Source organism: Mastomys coucha, unplaced genomic scaffold (genome assembly GCF_008632895.1).
Source record: "Mastomys coucha isolate ucsf_1 unplaced genomic scaffold, UCSF_Mcou_1 pScaffold8, whole genome shotgun sequence".
Lineage (NCBI taxonomy): Eukaryota > Metazoa > Chordata > Mammalia > Rodentia > Muridae > Mastomys > Mastomys coucha.
The window spans coordinates 29,919,540-29,935,563 of record NW_022196914.1 but is presented as its reverse complement, the minus strand read 5'-3'; the positions used below and the strand labels follow the sequence as shown (position 1 = coordinate 29,935,563).

General features: G+C 46.4%; 2 protein-coding genes across 8 annotated transcripts in view; both read right to left on the bottom strand.

Annotated features, from left to right (window-relative positions):
* CUNH5orf49 (chromosome unknown C5orf49 homolog) overlaps positions 1 to 9,460 on the bottom strand; it is a 17,718-nt gene extending 8,258 nt beyond the window's left edge. The window contains exon 1 of the mRNA XM_031360229.1: positions 9,015 to 9,460. Coding sequence (XP_031216089.1) covers positions 9,015 to 9,227 — 213 coding nt within the window. The 5' untranslated portion in view covers positions 9,228 to 9,460. The remainder of the gene's footprint in view (positions 1 to 9,014) is intronic.
* Positions 9,461 to 9,506: 46 nt separating this feature from the next.
* The window catches only part of Fastkd3 (FAST kinase domains 3), a 16,302-nt gene continuing 9,784 nt past the window's right edge, over positions 9,507 to 16,024 (bottom strand). For 5 of the 7 annotated variants that reach the window (XR_004115708.1, XM_031360225.1, XM_031360224.1 and 2 more), the window contains exon 7: positions 15,298 to 15,707. Coding sequence is in view for 5 of the 7 variants with exons in the window: in XM_031360225.1 (XP_031216085.1) it covers positions 15,609 to 15,707 (99 nt within the window). In the remaining 2 variants the exon portion in view is untranslated. Of the gene's footprint in view, positions 9,602 to 9,901; positions 10,045 to 15,297; positions 15,708 to 16,024 lie in introns of those variants that run through there. The other 2 variants (XR_004115707.1, XM_031360226.1) reach the window with 2 other exon arrangements.

Sequence of the window (16,024 nt, the reverse complement as noted above, 5' to 3'; positions counted from 1 at the left end):
CCCTCCTGCCCTCCTGCCCTCCTGCTCCTCCTGCTCCTCCTGCTCCTCTTGTTCCTGTTCCTTTAGTGAAGACACGTGACCAGTTTTACCCATTAGACTGTGATCTGAAGTGACATGTGATACCTCAGCTAGAAGTATGGAAGAACCAGCACCCAGACCCAGGCTGCTTGGAGGGGGAGCAGCCTGTGAGGTGGCTGCTGAGTGGCTTAACTGTGCAAGGGCACACTGCTGACCCCACTGGACCTTTTGCATAAGAATCCAAGTCAAGGAGTTCTGTGGGGTTGTTTGCTGCAGCAAAACTGGCCTTGTCCTAAGTGAGCCAAGTGGGTAGCTGAGAGAGGCATTTGCCTCCTATGGCCTGCAAGGCCCAACCTCCACCCTGAGGTTGTAGGGTTTACTACATCCCGCACCTCTCCACCACCCAAAGCTCTCCTCTTTCCAGAAATTACACTCTCACACAAATAACGAGTGTTACATTTAAAATAAACTGGGACCCAAGTCCTTTCTTTTCTCCTCCTTTCATATGACATTAAATATAAACATGCTCTTCTTTATTGAATTGAATCACTTAAATTCTGTGAGAAAGAAACAAAAGAGATGTGCATACTTTCATAATCTTTTTGACAATTTGACACATGCCTATGCACACATGTATATGACAATGCACTGTGATCATATTCATCCCTGTTACCCTCTCTCATCTTCCTCCCACACTTGTATAAGATGACTTTCTTGTACTTCCATGTGCGTGTGTGTGTGTGTGTGCGTGTGTATGCGTGTGTGCGTGCATGTGTGTGTGCGTTTGTGTGTGTGCGTGTGTGCGTGCATATGTGTGTGTGTGCGTGCGTGTGTGTGCGTGAATGTGTGTGTGTGCATGTGTGTGCATGTGTGTGCACGTGTGTGCGTGCATGTGTGTGTGCATTTGTGTGTGCGTGTGTGTGTGCATGTGTGCGTGTGTGTGTGTGTATGTGTGTGTGTGTGTGTATCCCACTGAATTTAGTTAAGACTCAGTGTGCTTTCTTTTTTGTTTGTTTTTTTTTCAAGGTAGAGCTTCAGGGTTCCTCTGTGTAGCCCTGGCTGTCCTGGAACTCACTCTGTAAAACAGGCTGGTCTAGAATTCAGCCATTGCCTTTGCCTCCAAAATGCTGGCATTGAGGCCTGTGCCACATATTTTTATGTAACTGCAATGAGTATGATACTACAGGCTCACCAAACACATTTCTATTTGAGAACAAGTTAAAGAGTCAGTTCTCTATTTTCCTGTAGTAGTCTGGACTAGGAAGGTGCCAAGGCATGCCATTTCTAGACATATAAGCTCATTCTCTGTGTATGGAGAACTCAGGGGATTCAATTAATGACTCCAATGTCCTAGAGACTATCAGGATCTGGAAACTGTGGAACCACTGAGAGAGAAACCAGGCCTGAATAAGAATAAGCCAGCCAATACTCCAGCATGCACAGGGAAAGAGCCTGTGTGATCCCTTCCCTGACTGAGAAGATTCCAGCAGGTGATAGCTGCTGAGGGATGGAGAGTCAATTTTCTTCAGGAGTGAAGACTATAGGAATTTGGCCCAATGCTCCCAATACAAATTTGCATATGGGGAGCACTGGTTTGACTCAGGTGCATCATGAAGAGGAGATGGAAGACGTGGTGGAGGAGTAGATAGAGGAAATGGTGAAGGAGGAGGGAGAGGAGAATGTAGTGCTGAAAGAAGAGAAAGAGGTAGAGAGATGGGGGATACAGAAGAGGACAAGAAGAGGGAAGAGAAGGAGGAAGGGGAGGGAGGAGGAAGAAGAGAACAAGGATGGGGATCAGGAGGAGGATGAGGAAGAGAGATGGGCAGGAGTAAGAGAATGAAGATGGGAATGAGGGAAGGGGATGGATGAGGCTGGAGAAGAAAGGAAGGAGGAGGAGGTAAAGGAGGGAGAGGCATCCAATAAAGGCTGCAAGTAGGGAGGGGAGGTGAATATGACATCAAATGTGTCATATTCATATACATAATTATCAATGAGTATATAATAAGATTCATGTTCTTTTCAAATAAAAATATAAATAACCCTCATTACAAATTTATATATATTTTTTAAAAGAGGCACAGTGAGTTGTCACATCATTGTACCAAGAACTCTCCAGGACTCAGATTGGGCAAAACATGAGAAATGAATCAGTGCCAGTCATATTACACTTATACCATCTTCATCCCAATATGGCCCTTATATGAAACTAACTGCTCACTGCAGAAAAAAAATCTACCTCATTACTAGTGATTGTGGATTCCTTTGTTGTAAATATTCTCACTGTGGGGTCTGGAGAGTTGGCTCCATGATTACAAACACTTATCTAGGCAATGGATTTGAATTTGGTTCCCAGCCCCTGCACAGCTGACACCCACCTACAATCTAGTTCAAGAGGATATGACACCCTCTTCTGGCCTCTGTGTCCACCAGGCATACACAGACATACATGCAAACCAAACAAACAAATAAAAACACATAAAAAAAATAAATCTTAAATGTATTAAGAGCAAACTCTGCCGCGATATTGGTTAAGCCTCTGTGTTACTCAGGTCCATCCTACCTAGCCCATCTTGAGTAAAGTGGAAATTACTTGTCAGTGGCTGCTACTCCTCTCTTCAAAGCTACTTGCCCAAACACATATGACCTAGTTTCAAAACTGTAAATCTCCAAGGTCATTGATTCCGTAAGGGCCTTGTCTGAGTTCTGGTAAGCCCAGAGCATCTCCTTGGAAGTCAGGCTAGTATGCTGAGCTAAGAGAATGTTAACAATATTCAAGACTAGAGGGCTGCAGCCTGTCAAGAATAGATATCAGAACAGTGAGTGACTGTGCCTCACTGTTCTCCATGGCTTGCCTGCAGACAAGATCCTGTTCCTTCTCCTGGCACATTGGGATCATAAGTTTTGACGATTTTTACAACTCCTCAAATAATCTAAGAATATTTTACTCTTGAACTGAAGTCAGTGGAATTCCTCTCCACGGACTCACTTCTGTCTCACACTGGAAGAGTGCGTGGACTCCGTGCATCCTGCCTTGGTTCGCAGACCCACCTCATCACTGAGGCTGAAGAGTCAGCCTCTGTTGTCTGTGTCATTTGCTTACATCGATTCATTTCTGCTGGAGGTGGAATGTGCTTTGTGATTCCTAAGAGCTCGTGGTCCCCAGGCGGCAGTGGTGTAAGATGGTAGTGTGCTTTTAAGAGCCAGGACCTGTCAGGAGGCTCTTAGATCACTGAAAACACGGCCTTTAAGGGACTGGGACTGGGGGACTGCTTCCTAGCTGCAGATGTAGCTACTTACCCTGTCATGTCTTCCACTACCACCCATACCTACCCTGAGATGGTGCAGCCAAATAGCAGAGACTCCACAAGGCCAAGGGTAGCTGCTGAGAATTTTAGTCCTCAAAAGTCTGAGCTAAGGAAACTTGTCTTTTCTTTTTTTTTTGAATTTTTTTAATTTCATTCTTTCATTACAAAAACAGTAAAATAATAAGTAAAAATACCCACAAAATAAACAAAGGGCACTAAACAAAAAAAATATATATTTTCTTCATTACTCATTTATGCTGAGAACCTTGGAATCTTGTTAGGGAGATGAAAAGTTGGTGTGATATATCACCTCATCAAACTGTGGCATAAAATATATGAGAATACACTGCCTACCACATGAGCCGAGCAGCAGAGCTGGGTAGAGCAGCTTACAGTACTACTACCCGAAGCAGAGGTGGTATTACTATGAGTCTAAATTAACCCTGGTCTACTTAGAGAGTTCAAGGCCAGCTGGGCTACATTATCAAATCTTGTCTCAAATAAAAAGAACTTTTAAAAGAAAAAGAATAATGGGAGACAGGGAAGTTAGGAAGGAAGGAGGGAAGGAGAAGGAGAGGGAGTAAGCTTAGACATCGAAGTGTTCTCTTTGTAGTCATGACGACATAAACAGAACCCCAGACCCTGCAGTTAAAAAAAAAAAGCCAGGCACAGAGGCTCACAGTTAGCATTCATAGAGTTGAGAGGTAGAGACAGGTAGACCCTTGGAAGTCACTGACCACCCACTCTTGCTTCCTTAGCAATCTCCACATCAGTGAGAGACCCTGTCAACACCCCAGGTCATCCTCCGGCCTCCATATGCATACCCAGAGACATGTACACCCTGCTTACCCACCAACGAGAGAACTGAAAAACATACACATGGCTGTGGTGTATGAACCTCTGTGTGTGAACACAAAATCAGACCCATATCACTGCATGTAGGGGCTCGTGGCCAAAAGACATGCCATGCCTGTGTGTGGGCAGTATTGCTGGTAAGAATGTTTTCCATGCAGAAAGACACACTGGCCCCTTCCTCGCTCCTCCCTTGTGGCTGAGTTCCCAAGAGAAGCTGGGCCCCTCCATTTACAAGATTCCACCTGCCTTGGAGGAAGGCTCAATCTTGCTCTGCTACACACTCTAGGACATGCCATTCCTGGGGACAGGTCACTGGACAACAGGCTTGCAGCTAACTCAAGGTGAGAGGCAGGTGTGATCGATCGACCGTATGGGTAGAGTACTGAACCACACATACTCCAAACAGAAATCCCTGGTTTACTAAGCGCTTTTTCTTAAGAGGTGGCTTAGGGCTTCCATTCCATATATTCATCCCTCTTTTCCTACCACGCAGCAGGTGTTTCTGGAGTACCCAGGGTAAGCCAGTCCCTGGTTTGATTGCTGAGGAGACAGCAAGACAAAAATCAATCCTTGCCCTACCCTGGGGACAGCTGATAATTCACTACAGGAAGAACAACAGTAAGATAAACAAGTGAAATGTTTAGTAGGCTAGATAGGAATAGGCACAAAGGATAAAGGAGAAATGAGAGGGGAGGGGTGGGCGTGCAGGAAGGTGCTCTGCATTCTACTAGCATGGCTGTGAATCTACTGGACAGCCATGACAAGACCCCCCTAGACCCTACCAGTAACCACAGAATGGTTTATCTTCCTCTACAGACACTTTAGAGGGCTCGAGCACACGTGATCAAATATGACTGATGTCTAAGGTGACAAGGCACCATGCATGCAGGACTGAGGAAGCACACCCCTGTGTATTGGACCCTGGCTGCGGTCCTTGGGACTCTCTGCCTTGCAGCTCTGAACAGACTGCACAAGCCTTTGTACACTGGAGGTTCTTACTGCCCTGGATGAAGGACGTTCTGCAGGCAGGCAGGAAGAGCTTATGGCACATAAGGACACCATCAGCCCTCGCCTCCACGTCTGTGATTCTGCACATGCAGAAGGGATTCTGGATAATCCCAGCAAAGCCAGAGTGGGGCCTGTGGAACACAGCTTTCCTCAAAACAGCTTTCTACAATCCACCCTAGCACGCTGGAAAACACATTCTAAAGCCACTTAGGCGATTTCTTTTTAATGTCACTGTTATACTTTGAGGGATTTAATCAAAACCTTCATAAAAGGGCATTCTCCTCTGACTCGGCTTTTCCATTTCGGGGGCAGAAACGCTGTGCACAACAGAAGGAGAAAAAAGTAATTTAAAAAACGCCTTTGAACTGAGTCTGCTCTGCAGCCTCTGGAAGCGTATTTCTTAGGGAAACACAGGCTGCTAGAGCCCCCTAGGGAGCAGTACCCGAGCTGGCCACATTTTACATGGTGGCTTGAGAGGACAAATTTGTCATCATATTCAGCCACATTACTGGGGTTTTAAATAAGTTTGCAGCCAGCAAAGCATGAATGTGGTGGGCTCCCTGGGGTGGATGAGTTAGAAGATCAGGGACACTTGCCATATGCTCCTCTGCATTCATCCCTGACAGGGAAGGGGGCTGGGTTCTTAAGAGATGGACTGCTGGGAATGGGCAGCTAACTGAAAAGAAATTAATCATTAGGAGCTACAGCTAGAAAACAATTGCTAGCAGTATTTATACTGGATAGTACTGCATCTCATGCCACACTGGTTAACTAAATCAAGTGTGTGTGTGTGTGTGTGTGTGTGTGTGTGTGTGTGTGTGTGTGTCTATATGTGTCTGTATGTCTGTGTGTCTCTATGTGTATGTCTATGTCTGTGTGTGATTGTGTGTGTGTATGAGTATGTCTGTGTGTGTCTATGTGTGTCTGTGTGTCCGTCTTTGTGTGTGTCTCTCTGTGTTTGTGAGTCTATGTGTGTCTGTGTGTGTCTGTATGTCTGTGTGTTTCTATGTGTGTGTGTCTGTGTGTCTATATGTCTCTGTGTGTGTCTGTATGTCTGTGTGTACCTGTGTGTCTATGAGTGTGTGTGTCTGTGTGTGCGTAAAAGCTGTTATCTTAGTTTTTGATGTCTGTGTGTCTGTGTGTCTCTATGTGTATTTGTGTCTGTGTGTGTCTGTATGTCTGTGTGTATTTATGTGTGTCTGTGAGTGTCTGTGAGTGTGTGTGTGTGTATGCCTGTGTGTGTGTGTGTGTGTAAAAGCTGATATCTTAGTTTTTGAACTGCTAGTGTGAAAAACTACACTACATTCTAAAGTGGGTTCTAACAGTAGCCGGGATTGTGGTGTTGTCTTGCTTTTCATCAAAAAGCACTCTATTCTAATTTGCATAAAGGAAAGTTTCCTGTAGCTGCCCCTTATCAGACAGAGCACCTGACACCCAGTTTATCTCATGTGACCTGGAGAACAGTTTTGTCTCACGGCCCTTACTCAAACAGAACTTATTTTTAACAAGTACAAGGAAGAACCTCCTATGGTGTTTGTCCATGTGGGTATGCATAAAATACCTATATGAGCAGTTTTGCTCATAAATGGCCACTGAAACAAAATCATGTCCATGTTCCTTCGATTCCATAAGTAACCCAAGAAGCCAATTCAGATTAAGTTCCCAGTGTACCTAAACCATAACCTTTCTAAAGCTGTCACTGGTTCTGTGGTTACCCTGAGGGTTTGCGTTTCCACTTAGGCTGTGTTCATTCCTCGCTGACACACCACCACTCAGGGAAGGCAAGATGCAGTCTAAGATCTGGGTCCCAGCTCCAGGTGAGAAATGGCAGGACTGGGACAGAGTTCTCAAACTCCTGTGCACCCAGACTGTGCTGGGAACATCGAAGAGTTGAGAGCCATCCTCCTGTGTGTCCAGAAACTGCTGGGGACTTTGAGGAGTTGGGAACAGGGCCACAGGTCTTCGATGAGCCTGTGGAGGGAAGAGTGGGTGCTGAGATATGGAAAAGCTGGAAAAGAGCCTCCTACTGGAGACTTAGGCATGGCTCTGTAAGATGAAGTCATTTGAGAGGGGAGACCTTTCATTAATAAAGTGCCTCCATAAAACTGGACTGTCCCCATAGGAGGAAAAACAATATGAACCAACCAGAACCCCAGAGCTCCCAGGAACTAAACCACCAACCAAAGAGTACACATGGAGGGACCCTTGGCTCCAGCTGCATATGGCAGCTGCATATGGTGCATATGTTGGGCATCAATAGGAGGAGAGACCCTTGGTCCTGAGAAGGCTCGATGCCCCAGTGTAGGGGAATGCCAGAACAGGGAAGTGGGAGTAAGTGGGTTGATGAGCAAGGAGGGAGGGGATGGGATAGGGGATTTTTGGAGGGGAAACCAGGAAAGGGGATAACACTTGAAATGTAAATTAAAGAAAATATCTAATAAAAAAAAGGCAGCATTACAAGGCTTATTTCAATACCTTGTCAATAAAAAAAAATTTTTTTGAGACAGGGTTTCTCTGTATAGCCCTGGCTGTCCCGGACCTCACTCTGTAGATCAGGCTAGCCTCAAACTCAGAGAGCAGCCTGACTCTGTTAATAAAATTTCTAAAGCAGCACTAACTAAACTTTCCTTTGAATATCAAAAAAAAAAAAAAAAAAAAAAAGACTAGGCTGCAGGAAAGCCTGTAAATCATTTTCTTAATTAGTGATTGATGTATGAGGGCCTAGCCCACTCTGGGAGGTGCCACCCTGGGCTGGTCTTCCTGGGTTCAACACAAAAGCAAGCTGAGCAAAGCCGTGTTGAGCAAGCCAGGTTCCTGCCCTCAGTACTTCTGTATGATGAACTGTTCTATGGGACTGTCAGGGAAAAAACCCCTTTGCTTTTGGCCATGGTGTTTCTTCACAGCAACAGTAACCCTATCTAAGACCCTGTTCTTATTGTTTTTGCCATCTAGAGGCAGGATGTTCCCCACACCCTGGACCTTACAGACACTGTAACTAGAGCCAGCCCTTGTTTCCACTGCTACCCCAGACATGATACAGACAGACCCCAGGGGGCTATGCCACCCTAAGCAGATCAGCCCTGGAACTCCACTGACCCACCAACAGATCATGGGCAGAAGGAGTGACACGGTGTCCTGACAGTACTCACTTGGGACGAATAGTGGCTTCTCCACTGTTCCCAGAGGAACATCTTGTCCCAGTTCCCACTCTCAGGACACATTTCACTTACATCAAGCTCACATCTGCCCATCTTCACTTCCTGAGGTGTCTACACCCGTGGTTGTCATGGTCATATTCTTAGCGGCCTTGTACCTCAGCCCAAGGCCTCTCTCTTGCCTGCTAACCATGCCTGCTTTACTAGTATCAATGTATCAAATTACTCTTCACAAGCACTAACATGGGGCCCTGACCCAGACTCCGGTATTAACCCTAGCCAACCCCAAGACCAATTCCACATTTGTAAACCAGGAGGCTTCCACGCTATCCACAGTTCTGAGCCCCTGTACAGTTTCTCTGGGCTCTGCAGCTCAATGCAGTTTGTCCTGGGCACCACCCTCTGCCCTCGTACCTTGGCTAGCAGTCCTCAACACTATCCTATCCGAAGCACTCAGTCCTTCCCAACCCTCTAGTCACAGTAGTACTACCACACCTGAAGCCCTGTCCTATCACTGTCTGGACAGCTCCAGCAATGTGGCCCCACCCCAGGCCTCTCCCTAGCACTGAAGCCCCGCCCTCATCACGTTCCTTACCGCCCTTAGGCCCCTCCCTAACTGTGCTGTCCCTGCCTCCCTCCCTCACCCTCCTCTCTCTCTGTTGGACCTGCTAACCTGGCCCTCGCGACCGAAGTAGCTGCGCTCCTTGGGGCCCTGGTGCCTTGGTGGGATGTAGCTGAAAGCTGGTAGCGCTGAAATGGGCAGAGGTCGGGGTTTGCACCGCAGGGTTTCAGCAGTAATTTCCTCCTCCTCCTCTTCCTCTTTTCCCTCTTCTTCTCCCGCCTTTTCCACCTTTATCTCCTTCTCCTTTACGCCACTGGGCTCCATCGCTCACTGCTCCTTCTTGGCGGGTCCCTCTATCAAGTTATGAGGCTTCTGCGTCCCTTCAGGCGTCTGTGCTCGGCTGTTGCCTGGCAACTGCTCCTTGGTCTCAGCATCCACTTAGTGACGTTGCTTGACGCCTCCTTCTAGGTTCTTTTCATCACACCCTGAGAGAGACCTAGCAGGGTTGTCTGTGGCTTTCTAGGTGGGAGCCGCCTAAGGGACTACACCCAATCTTCTACATCTGATTCCCAGCACAGTTTGTTGTAGTCTCCGGGCATTCTTTAGCTTTGCAGATCATGACAGAAAAGCTACTATGTGTCAAGATCTGACGGAACAACCCCGAAACAAACAGCCCTGGGTCACAGCGAGCTTGCAACCTGGGGAAGTCAGATGATAAAGATAAGAAAGGCTCCAGAGGTCAAGGACAGCGCGATCCGACAGAAAATGAGAGCCACTTGTATATTGCACAGAAGCATGGGCCACACACCTGTGCCTCGTGTGTAGCTGCAATTCATATGTGGGCAAGGCATAGGAGCAGAAGAGAGGGACCGTGGCATAGGAGTCAAGTTCGTAAGATTTAAGGCAGCTCTAATCATGCCCCCTTCTCAGCTCCCGGAACCCCACTCCCTCCTTTCCTCTATTCTCCCTTGGCAGATTGTCTGAGTAGACCATGGGTTGGAAAAAAAAAAAAAAAGGCCAGGAACTTTCCTACCTTAAGCCAAAGTCTCAAGGGCTTTAGTCTTGCTGGAAATCATTTAATGAGGTGGACATCTCCCTGGAGCTTGGAGATGCATAGAAAAGAGTGCCATCGCCTTTCTCCCTTGAACAGAAGTCACAAGAGAATGCCTGTTAATGTTATCCCCCATGAAAGTATCAATAAAATAAAGTAAAATACCCTCTGTAATCCACTCTCAACCTTTCCCACCTTTCCCAGCCTTTCCAAAGACGGAGAGGTCAGCTGAGCCCTTTTGTAAGCCTTGTATAATGAGAAAGTACACACACTTGAGCAGGTAGAGAGGTTGACACAAAATATGGTGAGAACTTGGCTACAGCATAACCCAGACTGAAATTATTCCATTATGGAAATCCCTTTCACAGCCATTCAGACATAATTCTGCTAGCTGCAATTTCATTCGGCAATATTTTGTTAGCAGTAAGAGAAAACTTTACTAATAACACTTGAGTTAAACACGATCTCTAGTTAGCTTTAACTGTCAGGGCCGCATAACCTGGAGTCGCCTGAAAAGGGACTCTCAATAGAAGGATTACCCCCATTAGATTGTCCTGTTGCCATAGGAGGACCCAGGCTTCTGTACATGTACTAGTCCTGGCAAGATGGTCCCAGACTGTATTTCTTCTTACAGCTAAGCATGAACTTACAAGCAATCTGGCTAGCAGCATTTTTCTATGGTTTCTACTTTGAGTACCTACCCTGACTTTTCTCAAGGATGGACTGTGGCCTGAAGTGTAAACCAAACTGAACCTTTCCTCCCCTGAATTGCTTCTGTTCAAAGTATTTTATCACAGCAAGGAAGGGGGATGAGCATGCATAGAAGGCAGGCTTTATTCAGGGCTATGGCTACAGGTGTAGGGACTACTGCAATGGGCTTTCAGCCTGAGATCAAGATCAGGCTCAACTACCAAGTCTCACAAAGTTCCTGAAACTAACAAGATGCACAGGGCATCTCGCCAGGCAACCTTGGCAAGTGAGACCTTGGAGCAAGTTTGGTGATACGGATTAAGAGAGGAAAAGTGAGGGTATAGGGGATCTGACCAAACCCACATGGCATAACACCTCCCGAATACAGACCAGGTAACCAGGGATCCCATGGAGCATTGTGGACAGTGCAGAACTAGTGAGGGAGGCTAAGCATGGCTATGAGTGGGGGGTAAGAGTTTTGTTATACTATCTTGGAGTTATTTTGCTAAAAATTGTTGAAGGAAAATGCAGATTGCCTGAGATGACATGTGGGACGGAAAGCACACACCTATTCACCTCAGTCAGTGAACCAAGACAGCAATTACATCAAAGTATAACTTAGAGAATAAATGTGTTCAGAGTGATCACTTACAGGAGTGTACAAGAAGGGTTACTTACAGAAGCAAATACAACTAAAATGATCTGTGTCAACAAAAAGCCCAGCCCAGTCAAAAAAAAAGGGGGGGTCAATTCACAAAGCTCAAACTATTGAGATCTCCATGTGACTTAGAGACATCTCCACAGGTTAGAGAACCTTCTCCAAGCAGCTCAACTTACTCTTTTCTCTTCCCAAGCAGCCTTTCACTGCTTCCAGAACCTTGGCAAGATGCCCTGTGTATCTTGTTAGTTTCAGGAACTTTGTGAGACTTGGTAGTTGTTGAGGTCCTGAGCTCATGAGCATTTCCCTTCTTTCCTGGAGGGAATTTTGAACCTAAAACTTGCAGGTCTATAAAGAGGGCCCTCCAGAATGGAACATTTGAACCCACAGGAAACTGCTAAACAGGAGATGAGTCACAACGCTGGCCAAAGTTGAGCAGGCAAAGAGTTTGTGACTTTATTAGGCTGAAAGCTCTCCAGGGTGTGGCCACTTGCATCTCTTTTTTAATCTTAGATGGTTCAGTAGGTACTCGGCAAGTACTTGGTGACAAATAAAAATTGCTGCTTTAACCAATCCCTGGCACTATGAATGATGTTCCGCTGTGCTTACAGACAGGAGCGTGTTGTCCTCCGAGAGGCTCTACCCAGCAGCTGACTCAGACAGACGCAGACACCCACAGCCAAACAGTGGATGGAGTTTGGGGACTCTTATGGGAGAATAGGAGGAAGGATTTCAGACCTCAAAGGGGATAGAACTCCACAGGAAGACCAACAGAATCAATTCATCTGAACCCTTGGGGCTCTCAGAGTCTGAACCACCAACCAAAGAGCATACACAGTCTGGACCTAGACCTCCCTGCACATATATAGATGTCCACCTTGGCCTTCATGTAGGTCCCAAACAACTGGAATGGGGGTTACCCAAAAGCTGTTGCCTGTACATGGGATTGTGTTCTGCTAGCTTGACTGCCTTATCTGGCCTCAGTGGGAGAGGAAGCCTCACAGAGACTTGAAGTGCCAGGGTAGTGGGGGATATCCAGGAGCCCCCACCTACTCAGAGAAGAAGGAGATGGGGAAGGAGTTGATTGGGAGGGGTGACCATGAGTGGGATGTAAAGTGAATAAGTAAAACAATAAATTCAATTTTTAAAAAGTTGCTTTAGCTTGAGTTTCCTCTAAATTTGAGTCTAACTAGGGATTGGATGCTTGTGAGTTATTTAGGAGGTAATTCCAGGGAGCAGGAGAAAGGGCCAGGACAACTGCGAAGCAGGAGAGGCTGGGTCAGTCCATGAAGTTGGCCTGGGGCCTGGAAATTGCATATCCTGAAACCCTGAGATTGATTGGCATCTAAGATTCATGCAAATATCCCTCTCTCCCACCTCTGTGTCTGTCTCTCTCTCTGTCTCTGTCTGTCTCTGTCTCTGTCTCTGTCTCTGTCTCTCTCTCTCTGTCTCTGTCTCTCTCTCTCTCTCTCTCTCTGTCTCTGTCTCTCTCTCTCTCACACACACACACATACACACACACACACACACACACACACACACACACACAAAGTATCTTGGTGGCTCCTTTAGCTCAATGCCATAAACTTTGCTGCCCCCTAGTGACAGCCTCAGAGAATATCACTGCCGCTTCCAGAGTCCCCTTGCCTACTAACAATTTTCACCTATTTTCTTTTCTTTACTGCCCTTTTTAAGATATAACACAATTACACTTTATTCAAAATTATTAAATATGTGCTGCTAAGAGCTACTGCCTGGATATGCTTGTGGTCACGGCAAACAGACACAAAGATTCGGAGGCACGGAAACTCGATGCATAGAGACCCAGACATGACACTTGGTGAAGCCAAAACTATGTATCAGCCTATTTTTATAACACAAACACTCTCAGGATTAAAATATAAGCAGAGCCAGGGTTAATTCTAGCTTTCTTTCTTGGGAGCGTCCCCACTAGCCAGGTTCGCTGTGTCCTAGATCCCACCTCAGCCTACAGATCCCTCAGGGCCTGGGCAAATGGGTTCTACACGTACTTCAATAGTGCTACTGCTCTGTGTGAGTCCCCTGGTATGTATAAGTGAAATTTGACTTATGTAGTCCTTACAGGTTTAACTTTCTTATGGTGAGCCTTAATATCGCTAGAATCCTTATATGAGGACACACTTCAAAGAGAAGGTGGTCTTGTGAAGAGGCGAGGACCTAAACACACCCCAATGGAAGACAGCCATTTTAAAAGGTAACAATCAAACCCAGACATTATTGTGGATGCCAACAAGTGCTTGCTGATAGGAGCCTGATATAAGTGTCTCCTGAGAGGCTCTGCCAGTGCCTGACAAATACACAGGTGGGGATGCTCTCAGCCAACCATTGGACTAAGCACAGGGTCCCCAATGGAGGAGCTAGAGAAAGGACCCAAGGAGCTGAGGGGGTTTGCAACCCCATGGGAGAAACAATAATATCAACCAACCAGACCCCCCAGAGTTCCCAGGGACTAAGCCACCAACCAAAGAGTATGCATGGAGGGACCCATGGCTCCAGCTGCATATGTAGCAGAGGATGGCCTTGTTGGTCATCAATGGGAGGAGAGGCCCTTGGTCCTGTGAAGGCTCGATGTGCCAGTGTAGGGGAATGCCAGGACAGGGAAGCAGGAGTGGGTGGATTGGTGAGCAGAGAGGGGCAAGGGGATAGGGGGTTTTCGGAAGGGAAACCAGGAAAGGGGATACCATTTGAAATGTAAGTAAATATCTAATAAAAAAAAATAAAAAGATAACAACACATAAATACACACATGCACACACAAACACACCAATGGGAAGTATGCCATGTGTCAATACCAGTGCTCCCCAGGGCACTACACAGTACATGAAGTGGTAAAGCATGCTCTCCTAAGTCTTCAAAGGTGCACATCTTGCTGATACCATGACTTTGAACTCCTAGCCTGAAACCGTGAGGTCTGAAACTTTATTTCACCACTGTGACCCACACACTTTGTGGTACTGTTACAGAATCGCTAAGAGCATAAAACACAACTTGTCCTGACTTGCTTTCTACTGCTTTAAAAAACCCATGACAAAAAGCAAGTTGGAGTAAGAAAGTGCATTTTAGATGACAGCTTACAGTCAGTCCATCATTGAGAAGCAGGGAAGAAGCTCAAGCAGGAACCCAGAGGCAGGAACTGGAGAGGCCATGGACATAGATGTTTACTGGCTCACTCTCTTCCTGGTTCTCTGCTCAGCTAGCTTTTCTGTAAGGTGCAGGAATGGAATAGCGCTGCCCAGAGAACTGGGCCCTTCTGCATCAAAATACTCCCACAGGCAAGTCTGACCTGGGCAACTCAAGTTCCTTCTTCCCAGGTAACGGTCAACTGAGGCTATTCTCTCCATCAGTGTCCCATGTGGCTCAGATCCTGCAGACCAGAAGGATGGCCTCATAGCTCAGATCGTACGGGCCACAGAGGTATCTCATGAATGGCTCAGAACCCACAGGCCAGAGGGATGCCCACTACCTCAGGTCTTTTCTTTAGACACTGAAGCACAAGTCCACGACCAGCAAGTGAGGAAGTGGAAATGAACCCAGGCATCAGGAGACTTGAACAACTCTTACTACGCTGTTGCCTCTCAAGACCATGCTGGAGCAGCGTACTTGGCCCTGCCTAAAACAGAAGGCACAGGAGACACAAGAGTATGACATGGAGTGCTCAGCAGAATGGAGAATGGTAAGCTGCACACTGTCTCTGTGCGAGGTCACAAGCCCAGCTTTCTAGCTTACCTCACACCTGTCTCTAGAGGGACACAAATCAGGCCACAATGTGCAGGAACAATGCACCTTCCTCCTTCCCTATCTCCCTCCCTCCCTCCCATTCCCCCTCTAAGCACCCCCAGCCCCAACCTAATCAGCTCTGCTATCCTGCTTCCACCATTCTTACCAAATATCATTCCCACCAAAATAGGAAGGGAACAATTTCTTCCTTACCCTTATTAGAAACAAAAACGCACACCTCTAAAACATATATTTTTATTAGCAGATAACTCCTAAAACAATATGGACAATTAATTGTTACGTTGCTTTATTGCATTTGAATGATCCTGCTCGATGCGGTGAAGGCATCTAAGATACTAGTATTAATAGTATTAATTTCAAATTTACCACCAATACACATACATATACATGGTATAAGAAAAACTACAGACCCTTTTCAGATCCCAAGTCTGTAAACATAATTTCCATAGAGTGGCTATTTCACAGATTAAACTATCTCTCTTACAAACATCATCTTTTTCACTGTGAATCCTGAAGCCAGCTTCCTCTGTCACCAATGCACAGTGGAGCTTTGAGAAAACAGCTTCCTTTGTAAATAGTCCACCAACTCAAGTCTTGACGTAAGCAGCTCCAATTCATGATAGGGAACCTGTGGAAGGAAAACCACCATTAAAACTCCTGGTGACTCTGCTGTCCCTCAACCTTGGTTCTTACATCCTCCTCCACCAGAGGAAGGACAAAGGTCATACCTGAGGTCTGCACCTGGAGTCCCCAGCACTTAGAAGGGCCAAAAGCACCTACTGGCCCAGAAGGGTAGCCGAGAGAAGATGTAAAGGCTAAGTACACACACAGTTTAAGTACTGAGGGGAGCCTGAGAAGTAAACCTGAGCTGGAGGCCGATGAACCACTGGAGTTTACATAAAGCCAGAGGCAGCACCAAGGAAAGAGGGAGAAAGTGGAGAGAAA